Source organism: Schistocerca piceifrons, chromosome 1, assembly GCF_021461385.2.
Source record: "Schistocerca piceifrons isolate TAMUIC-IGC-003096 chromosome 1, iqSchPice1.1, whole genome shotgun sequence".
Lineage (NCBI taxonomy): Eukaryota > Metazoa > Arthropoda > Insecta > Orthoptera > Acrididae > Schistocerca > Schistocerca piceifrons.
Window position 1 is genome coordinate 1,058,103,702 of NC_060138.1, and position 12,399 is coordinate 1,058,116,100.

The 12,399-nt window shown below is 38.9% G+C and overlaps 1 protein-coding gene across 1 annotated transcript in view; it reads right to left on the reverse strand.

Annotated features, from left to right (window-relative positions):
• LOC124745469 (T-complex protein 1 subunit alpha) overlaps nucleotides 1-12,399 on the reverse strand; it is a 73,730-nt gene that overhangs the window by 22,184 nt on the left and 39,147 nt on the right. Inside the window, exons 7-9 of the mRNA XM_047248936.1 lie at nucleotides 7,291-7,373; nucleotides 7,062-7,202; nucleotides 1,302-1,413 (exon numbers count right to left, since the gene is read on the reverse strand). Coding sequence (XP_047104892.1) covers nucleotides 1,302-1,413; nucleotides 7,062-7,202; nucleotides 7,291-7,373 — 336 coding nt within the window. The remainder of the gene's footprint in view (nucleotides 1-1,301; nucleotides 1,414-7,061; nucleotides 7,203-7,290; nucleotides 7,374-12,399) is intronic.

Sequence of the window (12,399 nt, forward strand, 5' to 3'; positions counted from 1 at the left end):
CTCTGACAATGCTGTCCCGGTATTTAGAAGTCTGGGCCAAGCTCTTGGTATGCTCATAATCCATCTTGTGTTTTTTGGACAAACAAAGTTCTGTGACCACTGGCTTGTTAGGATACTTCAATCATGTGTGCCTTTGATGTTCTCGGCAGCAATCTTTGATGGTACGCAATGTCTGTCCAATATAAGTCTTATCACACTGACAAGGAATCTAGTATACACCAGCCTTCCGCAAGTGGAGATCATGTTTCACACTTCCCAGTAACGCTCAAGTTTTATTGGGCAGGCAAAAGACAGTTTTAACTTCGTGTTTCTTTAATACACGCCTGATTTTCCCCAATAGTGTGCCAGTGTATGCAATAAATACAGTGGCTACTTCTTCCTCCACCACTTCTGTCTCCAAAGGTTGTACTGTAGTGGTGGGGTGTAGAGTACATCTAATCTGCCATTCAGAGTACCCCTTCCTTCGGAATACGGTTCTTTCTGTGCGAGATGGGCTTTACAGTGCATTATCTCACGGCTGCTGGTCACACACTGAATGACCTCAGCATCCCCACCATTAAAGTGTTGGACCGACTTTATCAACACCTTGACACCCTGTGGACAGCATGCCAACGAAGATCCTAGCATTTTACAATGCACAAAGTGGAATAACACAGCATCAAATGTTACCTAGTAGTTGATTTTGTTTTCACAAATTTGGAAATATGCACTTTCTAACATAATGCTTTTTTTTTATTTTGTTTCTGCTCGAGTCATTCCCCCTCCCATAGGACTTCTCCTTTTGTTCCCTGTTCCCTTAGACCTCAGCTCTGTTGCATTGAGAGGTACGAAGAAAGTGTTAAACTTTTTTTGAGCTGTTTTGTTCCACATGAAGGGAAAGAGCCTGCAGAATCTGACAAACTTATTTATGACCCGCATTCAGATGGCTCGATTTGGTAACTTACCTACGAAAGTTAGATGTCGAGGTTAGCACTTCTTTAGTACAATTTTAACTCATCACTAATGATCTATTTTATACAATCATAGAACAATGTACAATGTAAAGAAAATGACGTGCTTAATGAAATTTTGTACCAGACAATCTCAAATCCGGATTTGCTGCTCATTTGGGAGTTGCCAAACCAATTACGCTCTCTGAGGAAATAATGACAATGACAGTTTTGAGTCACATCTTGAGATGTTTTTGTTTGCCATTTAATTTACTCCCTCCAAGATTAAGCCATGCAGAGTGATGTGGCATTTAAAAGAAGAAGAGGAAATATTGTCTATGCATTTACATTATACATCCAACAGTCAAATACCTTCCATGTTTGATAAGGATGTCACAAATGCAGCACCAGTAGCCTTAGCAATCCTTTTCAAGTCTGCTTTCTTGCAACGCCTTACAGCCATGGCACCAGCTTCCACAAAATACTGTAAAAAAAAATAATAAATAAAAATAAAATAAAAAACATGCATGCATGAAGTTCCTGAATAACTTCAGTCGATGTACACACATACATTCCATCAAAGTATCTTTCCACTCGTATAGAACCAATTATAAATCCTAAACTGTCCAATATATAAAGACCACTAAATGAAGCAATACTCAACTCCTTGCATGTGAAGGAAAAAACCTTGAAAATGCAACATTAGACACTGCTGCTGTTCAATTGTTCCCTCAATATCTTTACTACTGTAAAGATACATATGTGATGAAATAACTATAAGTGTACATTATCAGGGCTGCCAGAAGTTTCCCCAAGTGAAATTCACTGATATTTCCTTAATTTCCGGACACATTTTAGCATTTTCCCCTGAAAACAAATTTTGAGATCTCAAGGGGAGTTATGACATAACTTTAAAATCTTGCTTTGCAGCTATGTTGCACGAAACAATAGTGCAAACAAGGAACTATTTAAAAAACACTTGCAAGCAGAAGGCGTTTCCTGAAGTGAGCAAAAATCTTCAGTACTCAAAACATCATCTGTAATGAACTATTTTTAGATGGAGGAAGCAAGCCATACGACATGTGTGTTTCATTAAGACCACTGATTTTATTTTACAGGGTGTCCCACTCAAACTTCCCCGATTTCAAAGACCTAGGGGAAAAAAAAACACAGTAGATACGACAATGAAAAATGCACCACATTGTAGAGCATCTCAAAGAATTTATTTATGTATCATCAATACACCTCTACATGTGAACCATTTGTAACACGAAGATTATCGAGTCTATATTCAATTTCTTGCCAAGTTCTCTGTATCAATTAATCTGTTATTGTTGCAATTCCATTAGTGATATGATGTCGCAAAGTAGGAATATGTCCACTTTGGTCGCATACACGCGGTCCTTCACGAATCCCCAAATGTATAAATCAAGCAGCGTAATGTCGGGGTGAACGTGGTGGCCAGGCAATGGGTCCTCTGCGTCTGATCCAACAATTGGGATATTTCCTATCCAGGAACTTCTGAACAGCTGTTGACCAATGCAGCAGATCTCCCATCTTGTTGAAAAATGATTTTGGTTGCAAGTCTTGTATCTGAGAGTACACAAACTGCTCCAATATGTCCACATACACTGACCCATTCACTGTTTGTTCTGCAAAGAAGAACGGTCCAACAATCCTGTCGTGCATTAGCCCGCACCAGTCGTTTAGTTTAGGGTTATCATGAACATTTTCAATAACAACATTCGGATTTGGGGTTTGCAAAATCCACAAGTTATATGCCTATTAACCCTTCCTGATAGACGAAAGGTTGCCTCATCTGAGAAACATCTTTCCAGGAAGCTGGCATCCATATCAATACACTGCAGCACAACCGCAGCAAATTTTTATCAGTGTGGTTTGTCGTTCGGTGTCAGATGTTGCAGAATTTGCACTTTGTAAGCACACATATGAAGACGCTGGTGAACTACACAATGCAATGTTGATCGAGGTACATCAAGTTGCCTAGATGCTTGCCAAATTGACTTATGTGGGCTTCTGAGAAAAGTTTGTCTGATGTCCTCCACTGTCTCTTCTGAAACTCTGTAATGTGCACCATCAGAATGTTTCAGAACAGTTCCTGTTGCCAGAAACTTCCTATACCATTCCTTAATTGTTTTCACATCAGGTGGATCACATTCATACAAACGACGATAATTTCTTTGCGCAGTAATTTGCGATTTTGTTTCTGCAAACCACACTACTGCTTGTGTGCACTGCTGTGAAGTCACCATTTTCACTTCATGTCACCATGCTGCACTCTGGCGATGATACTTGGCACTTCTGACGCAGGAATATAAATCCTTTGAGGTGCTCTACTATGTGGTGCATTTTTCACTGTCGTACCTGGTGTGGTTTTCAATAAAACAAAACATATTTGGTAACAAAAATAGACATTTCCTTGTAGTCGCAAGGCTCATTTAAAATACCTTCACTGATTTCAGAAGTAAGTAAAGAAAAAAGTAGGTCTGTTGAAAGAAGTGTATGAGGTGGTGAAGAATTGTGTAAACCAACACTGTAGGTGACCGCCAATAAAAAGTTGGTTCTGGTATGTTCATTATCATCAGTTAATACCCACTGTGTTATGTCTTATTTTACAGGTATTGGCGATTTTTCTTTCGAGAAATATGTGAGTACATGGCGTACAAACCACCAGCAACTGACAATTTCCTCCCCCTTATCGTCCATGCTTTCTAACATATAAAATACTTTCAGGGTGCCAAAATGTACTAGAACAAATAAAGTGTCTATAATACACCACATTGTATAACATACTTGCAGTGAGACAGTTACAATTCCTGAAATCCATGGCCTCTGGCCTGTTGAGTAGCACGGCAGTCCTGGGTCCATGCATAAACCATGAAAATCCACCGCATTACGCCACACACACAAACAGACCCAGCCTGCGGACAGATATGTGAAATTAGATCCAACAGGCAGGGCCTGCACATTAGTGGGAACCGAAGGACTTCAGATCGGCAGGCCCAATCTGTTAGAGATATCCGCAGAAATGGCCTGCAATTTTGGCCTGTCATGGAAATTCACTCACGGGGCTAGCAATTCACGAGCCACAGACAGCACGTTGATGAAATGAGACCATGGTGATAAATTCGTGCAACAGGTAACTTGTTCAAATACTCTGCGAATCACTAATAATGAGGATAGGTAGCAACTCACCGTAAAGATTATTGCTGAGCCATGTGGAAAAGACAATCACACTCTCACAACTAAGTTTTCAGAAATAGCTTTTGTCAGGAAACAAGTGTACACCCGTGCGCACATGCACAATCACTCAGACAATTCTTGCACACATGACCACTGTCTCCAGCCAGTGTCTACAGTCTCCAAGAATCAGATCCAAACGTACTATCCCTCATGCCTCCCTGCCTCTCATCAGGAGCTGCGAGGCTAGCGGCAAGAAGTGGTGGCAGTACTGACTGCAAGCTGATGGGAGTGGTACGAAGGGGAGAAGCAGTAGGAATGAGGGAATAGGAAAGCAGCACATATGCTCAGTTGTGCCTGGCCAGCAATGATGCACAGCACCTCAGTAAACAAACCATTTCGTCTACTAAGACAAAAAATGAGATTTTTTCCAGTGTTTTTTCCTCTCTTTCTGATTTCCCTAATTTACAGAACCTGTGGCAACCCTGATTATGCTCTACACTGAGCAACACCCTTGGCCATTTGAACATATTATTTGGCAGAAATTAGTTTTTAGTATAATTAACCTGTCATTTAGACAGAAAAATTGAAAATTGCAGTGACAACTGCAGCAGTCCTATAACATTTAGTTAGTTTTGCATTCCCACAGAAATCTTTACAATAATGACTAGTATGAAACATAAAATGAAGGTGAGAACTCATTGTCTGTATGAGGCATTAAACAGCCCATAAGCAGTTTTGTTGTTCAACTGAGCTGTCCAATATGAATTCCAACTGGACTGTCCTGCAGCAGTGAAAGGAGAGTGACTGCAGAAGTGCTATGCATGTTCTGAAGGACCCACATTTGGTAATAAACTATAGCAATCAACATTTTTTATTTGCATGTCCATGTTCAACACCCCTTTGTATACTGAGTGGTACCTTTGCTCATGCCAATGTTCAATATTCATTTACAATATATTTTATTTAAAACGTGTATGGCAGAACAAAATCAATAATCATATTTAAAATCTACGATTGTCATGGCGATGATTATTAGCCCTAGGTTTGAATACATGCCACAATGTCAGACAGAAGGACAAGGAGGAGGAGGAGGAGGAATGATCCTTGCAATATGCAAGTGCGCAAATTATAGGTAAAGAAACTACACATCAACTCTGATAGTGAGATGGAATTTTGTTTGTAGAATATTTGTATTGCCACACTGTTTTGTTAAAACAAGAGCTTCAGGTCTTTCACGGAGAAATATTTTTCTGCACTTTCTAAATTACAATCGTGTACCTGCTGTGCACCAAGGAAACTATGAGGAATATCTATATCATCTTCAAGGCAAACCACTGACAGTAAAGAAACTGCTCCAAGAAGATCACAAGAAAGTTTTGCCAAGCCCAGAGTGCACCTTAACTACTGTACCTGTCTTAATAATTCTTGAAGTTTACATAATGCTTAATTACATTAATGGCAGAACAGCTGACATATATAAATCTAGAAAGTGGCACTAAACAATTCTGGTAAACAGTGCGTCGGAATGTAAGAGTCAAAAGTAGCACTAACAGCTACACAGATAACCTCCAGATACATAGACATGCTGAGCACTAAGCAATGTTCGAGAAATTCAAGAAATTGCATCAACAAGGTCTGATAAACAAGTACAAGGTAAGACAAAAAAGTACAAACACTTTAAATTGTCACAGAAAAATTATTTTACCTCCTACAAGATCAAACTTCAGTGAGAAAGTAATTTCATGTTTTCTTAAGAGATAGCAGTAGAACTATAGATTTAACTGTCTAACTCACTAAATGGCCAGGGATAATGTCAAGATGGCAGACACATGTTTGAACTTTGAAGAGCAGAAGCACGGTATTACATTATATTGCAAATTTGTGATAATTGCTGCTGCTCAAAGACAGCCAAAATGGAACTTATTTAGTTACAAGATTATCAATTACAGGTGTATGAGAAATTAGAGATCAATGAAACAGCACGTGATGTGGAGAATTGCTGATCTCTTACAGTTACAAATGATGAATCCTCTAATATGGCATTAGAACAATTTTAGAATTCATTTCAAAAATCTTGAAGGCCAGGATAATTTAAGCATGAAGAGTTATTAGAAGAGAAGCAGGTTGCATTCTTTCATTCCAAAGCTAGTGCAACAGCTAAGTGGTGATAACTCACAGCATAGTGAACAATTTTGTGAAACAATTCAGGGGATGGTTACGCATGAAATGGGATTTATGACAATGTTATTTGGACGAATGAAGCACAATTCAATTAATGGCACTGTTGATATGGGTTGAAGATAACCACCACATTGTTGAAAAGGCTGAATTTGTCTGGAGTGAGTATGTGGTGTGGTTGTCTCCTTTGGGACACTCTGGCCTTTCCGTTTTGTAGGCACTGTAACTGGAGGAAAGTACCTAACAAGCTTGCATATTAGATTCTCTCTTCCATTTGTGAAATGAGAGATGGTATTAGGTTTTACTACTAACAAGATGGCACCCCTACGAACTACCATAGGGGTTTATGAGCATACCTGGATCGAAACGTATTAGGCCAGTTGACAGGACACAGGATACCAATCGAGCTTCTGCACACTATCCGGACCATACACAATTTTTTTTTTACTGTGGGTCACAGTAAATTTGGAAGTCACCATAAATTATCTAATGTGGATATGCTTTTGTATTAGATTCCAACAGAGTGTGAAGAAATTCCATAGCACATTTTGGTGTGAGCTACAGAATCTTTCTTGATCCATACTCTGAAATGTGTTGATGTTAAAGACCAGTGATATGAAAATTTCTCTTAACCAAGACTTGGAACATTTAGTTTACTAACTTTCTGTAACAATTCAAATTTTGTATTTTTTTTCACATACCACGTATCTCCAAGAACACAATATCAAGATACATAACAATTTGACTTACCTTAAGGCAAAGATCATCTATACCTCCACTACACAATATTACATTAGCCCCAACAGCTAAAATCTTTTGAATTCTTTCTTTAGTTATGTCCGCTTCTCGTTGCCTGATTCCTTCCAATTTTTCTGGGTCTGTTATAAGAACCTATATCAACAAGCCAAATTCACTGAGATTAGTTCAACGGTTTGTAGAGTTTTTAATTAAAAATTCAAAACATTTAAGAATAACTTGCCTGTATTCCAAGCTTCATCTTTACTTTTTGGAGGGAGAAATCTAGGCACACAATTTTTGCATTTGTTACTCTTTTGGGCATTGCTGAAAAAATAAAAAACTTCTTAGTTCATATCATTATGTGATACCAGCAGATTAACAGATTATCTATAGAGGCTTCATATCGCAGGAAATTCCAGAGAAACTCAAGTACAACTCGTAGGAGTAGAGATAATTAATCACTGCATAACACAAATTCATGGATGAGGAATGACACGAAGGACTGGTGATCTCTTGTGGCTTGTAGTCACCACATACTGGGCATTTTCCAGTCAATGAGAAAGACCTATTTTTTCTACTAGGACCACACAAAAATGTTCCGTTTTTAGCTTGTATCACTAATCCTACATCAGCAGATAGCAAATAGGGACAGATAAAGGAGGTCATATTGCACAAGGGAAGGATGAATGGAGAGAGAGGATGGTCAGGAAACTAATAACCAGCTGTTAAAATGAACACAAGAAGAAAGAAATATGGAGGAGTAAAAGCAGCAGTGTAAAAGATGTCAAACATAGGAAGACAAATGCGAACATAGGTTAAGCGCAGGGAGATTGTGAGGATATATGTGCTTGAAAGTCAAGTTCCTGCCTATTTTACTCAGACAGGTTAGTGCAGAGAGATACAAATGTCACCAGTGATAAAGCAGCTTTTGAATCCAACTGTTTTGATGTGCAGGATGCTATACCTGTCTAATAGACATTTTGCCCTTGGTGACAATTTTGTAATACTATCCACGAAAGGGATACAACTGACAGACACCCCTACAGCATACTGACAACGGCTGGAGTATTATTTGTAGATGATACTCGCTAATCTTGTGTTGAGATAAGAGGCGGCTCCCACAAGAAACTTAATTAGAAAGTGATGGGGGGAACCAAAATAAAAGGGATGGAAAAATGACTGAAGACGATAATGACGATGTAATAGAAACAAGATAATTATACTTTAATTTCTTTCTAAAATAATGTGATTGATGTTTCAGCAAGACAAGTGGAAGGGGCAAGCCACCAACCAATACTGCTACTTTCTCCAGTGCCACACACTTGCTATGTTGCCTGTTCTGGAAGTATGTGTAGAGCACTGTCAAGTGTGGCTAACTGAATGCTGGCAATACTGCAACTGCAAGCTGTCATACACATAAGTAGTTTAGCCATGTGAAAGCAAGGTCACAAGAGTTAATTGGGAAGAGAGAGGGGTGACGGAAAAGAATTAGAGAGGTTTAGGAAAAGGGGTGCAATCATTGCCTATTCGGTAAGCCTCCCCTGACCTGGGGTTCCGAGTGACTTTTCCACTGAACTGACAAAGCACACTTGTGACAGAAACTCTTGTTTATGTGTTTCAAGGATGCTCTACACAATTTACAAGTTGTGCAATAGTGACTTATATTATGCACAATAAACTATGTGTGACCTAGATTACAGTGAATTCACGGGAAGCAATGGCTTATTGCACAACTTCAAATAGTGCTACAGAACTGGAAGATGGGGTACAATGAAGTTTCAAACTAAGTGTCAACTTCACCATGTTCAGCAAATTGCGGAATCGACCCAAAAATTTGCAGATAAGATAAACTTACTCTGTCTTTCAGTAAGGAATATGTTTTCAACTCCAACCAACCTGGATTTGAAGAGAAAATGCATATGAAAGAAACTCTGGAAATTAGAGGTACCAAGTGAGTTGTGTCAAGATAATTAACATCAATCCTTCATGCAATCATACACAATTATACTGACTGTTAATTTGGATGGTAAATTGACTGGAAAGGTATTTATTGTGCTGCGAGAAATTGGAGGTGCTCTGCCCCCCTATGTGCATGATCTTGCAAGGACAGTAGGGAATATTCATATAACAGAATGCAAGAGTGAGAAAATCAGGGTGTATACAGGGACATAGAAAAAAATTCTCCAAAACCCCATTTAAAAAATATGCTTTTTCCCAGGCGAAAATACACTTTTTCCGTGATATGTGACAGTAGGTTTTTCGTAGATTTTCCCTTGGAACTGTAAAACTTATTAATCCTTTGAATGGTTATGTTTTATACACTGGCGTAGAACTTCCCGGAGGATGGGGGATGAGGGGTGGGAGAGTGGAGGGGGAGGGGGGGGGGGAGTTTTGGAAAGACCTTTGACTTGCAGCAACATATACGTTGCATATTTCCGTATTACGAAAGTATAAATTCAAACTGCACCAAACACAGCATGTTAGTTTCCGGAACGTTGAAATCGAGATTGCGATGTCCTTTTGTAATTTTGTAAGCCAGTCTTATCTCATGCCGCGTGATCTCACCAGCCGATGACAGCAGGTATTGAGAGCGTAGGACACTTGCTGTAGTAAGCCAATAGCAAGACCACTCAGTAGCGCGAACGAACAAAGAGGAAAAGTTGGCGGTTTACATTAATATACATAGTATAGATATAAGAAAAGCTAAGCTTTCACATATAATATTGGTCTCTAAGATTAACAAGCTACAAGAGGAGCTAAGCTTTCACATGTGATATTGATCATTTTTTGCGTGTGTTATACTTTACGATACATCACACAAATGTGCCAGCACATTTAAAATGATGACGTAAATGTCTGGTCTTCTGGGCTCAAAATTATTGTAAGTGGCTGGTTCTCAAAGTGTTCAGTTTTAAACGCTCTGTGATTTAGAAATTCATCCAACTTTCTCACACAAAACATAATTCATCTTGCATGAAAAGAAATTTACTTTGGAAGTAACACTTTTCGAACCACCATTCGCAATACTATCCAGAGACTGTTAGAAATAGGTTTGATTTAGTAGTTGACAGAGAGCGCCAGAAAACAGGCATTATTGCACACGTGCAGCTGCAGTGGTGTACAAAGCCCGCACATTCAGATGTATGAAGCGCTAAGAGTGCTTACATTACACCATAAAAGAAACAGTACATCAGAGGATACTCCCAAGACCATCGGAATTTTGTAAGCCATATTAAAATGCATAATTCGGTTTGAAGTGCACATTGGTTTTTTCCAGATTCACAATGAAGTAGGTCCCATCTCACATTAACTTTTCAGTATGGTTTATGGGGTGTAAATTTTCTTGGAGTACCAGTACCGTACAATCTCATTTTTGGTTCATTATGGCATAATGCCATACATAGCAGAAGATGGTAACATGCAATTGAAATTCAGCGAACAGTTGGAACTGGCCAAACCTGTGGAATGAAACACTACATTTCAAACAAAATTATTGCCTTAGCGGAAAGACTAATAAAGCCAAATTTCTTTAGCAAACTTGCAAAAATAACTTCATTGTTCTGCAAGCCGATTAATGCTCGACTGCTAATAACTTGGAGGGGGGAATCAGAAAACTGAAACTAATAATATATTTTTGTCCGCTGTAATTATGTGAATTTATTTTAATTCAGTTGATAGCTCCCAGCCACAGAAATCCGTTTTGTTTTCATTTGACGTGGGATCTGTAAATGAAGAGAAGCAGCAAAAATCACAAAACGCAAACATGGGTCACAAGGAAACAACTGCACATGCGCATGAGCCCACTGGAAACTGGTCAAACGAACCTAATGTGAACAGTTGTGATGTCATGTTCATAGCAAGCAGTTTATTGTAACAAAATATTACATAGTCTTCATCCTATGGCCTTTGACATATTTATGCTGTTTGCAGACGTTTGTGCGTGCACAGTGTTTTGTTGTTGTAAATGGTGCATTTCCTTTGCAACTAAAGTTTTATTTATTTTTCCTCTCGTTTACATTTTATTGTTGGAGCATCATCCTCCAGTAGCAGGATACAGTTACATTCTTTGCTAGAAAATCGAATTCTTACCAGTTAAAATTACAAAAATTTAACTGAAAGCTAAAGCAATGAAAAATTCCCAGAATTCCGAAAAATTCCCGGTTTTTTTCCAGATGAAAAAATTCCTGGGTTTTTCCCGGATTTCCCAGTTGTCCTGGGTCATATACACCCTGGAAATGGACATAAGAGAACTACAACTATGGTATGTACACTGCCTTTGGCCAAAAGCTGGTCAAAATAACTTGTTTTTGTTGGATTCCTGGGCTGCACATAAAAATCATAGTCCCTCCTGAAAGTACGTGACATTGCAATTCATACCGCCTGGAACCACTGGACAAATTCAGCCAGACTTTTGAATTCAGTTGCATGGCATCACAGTCCATCAGATCTCATAACCCCATTACACCAATATGATTTTATACGGATCCTTTAAGAGTGGGTACCTAGATCGATGTCCTGCAAAATTTGTAGCTCCCAAGGAGTTCGCCTTCGATCTTGAGGGTATGTACTTTTGTGATCACTGTGGTGCACTATTTACTATGGTGCAAGTTAATAGTTTGTTTTGAACATTTCTTGAATGTTGACAAAGTCCATTTTACGAAGTGTAATCTTACATCCCACAGAAGCACGATCTCTGCACCTCCTGGACACTCGTTCTCAGTAGCCCTACGGATGCACACAGCAAGTCATTATCAGCTAATATCTGTCGTAACTGTTAATCCAAAACTTTCAAATTATCCTTTCTAAAGATTGAACGTGCAACCTCAAACTCAAGGGGTTCCTTATAAGACGTGGACTGAGGGGTCAGCAGCTGTTGGGAGTGGAAGATTTAGTGCAAACGCAATCAGGAAACTGGACAAAACGTGAACAATGAAGTGAGGAATGGGGAGGAGTGATGGAAAGGAGAGACAGGTAGACTGCTTGAGCTGGAAACCCGCTGTCTTTGACAATGATGATGATTTAGAGTGCCAACATGGAGTTAGTGAAGCACACAGACTTTAGACAAGAGTACAGTCATTATCTGATAATCAGAAGCACCTGGTTTATAGATTTGGTGTTCAGAGTACAAGATAGGGTTAGAGAAACAACTATGACACAACAGATTCAAAAATTGTGCTTCTCTGAGCATCCCAATACATTCAAGGTCCATAACGTTTGAATACGATTTTTTTTTTTTTATTATTATTTAAAGTCAAAGTATTGCCCAAATACTGAAAACTTACACAGGGAAATTAAGAGCTTTTGAAAATTAAGCTTTTTAAGAGAACTGTGTTTATTGAGTTAGCATGTT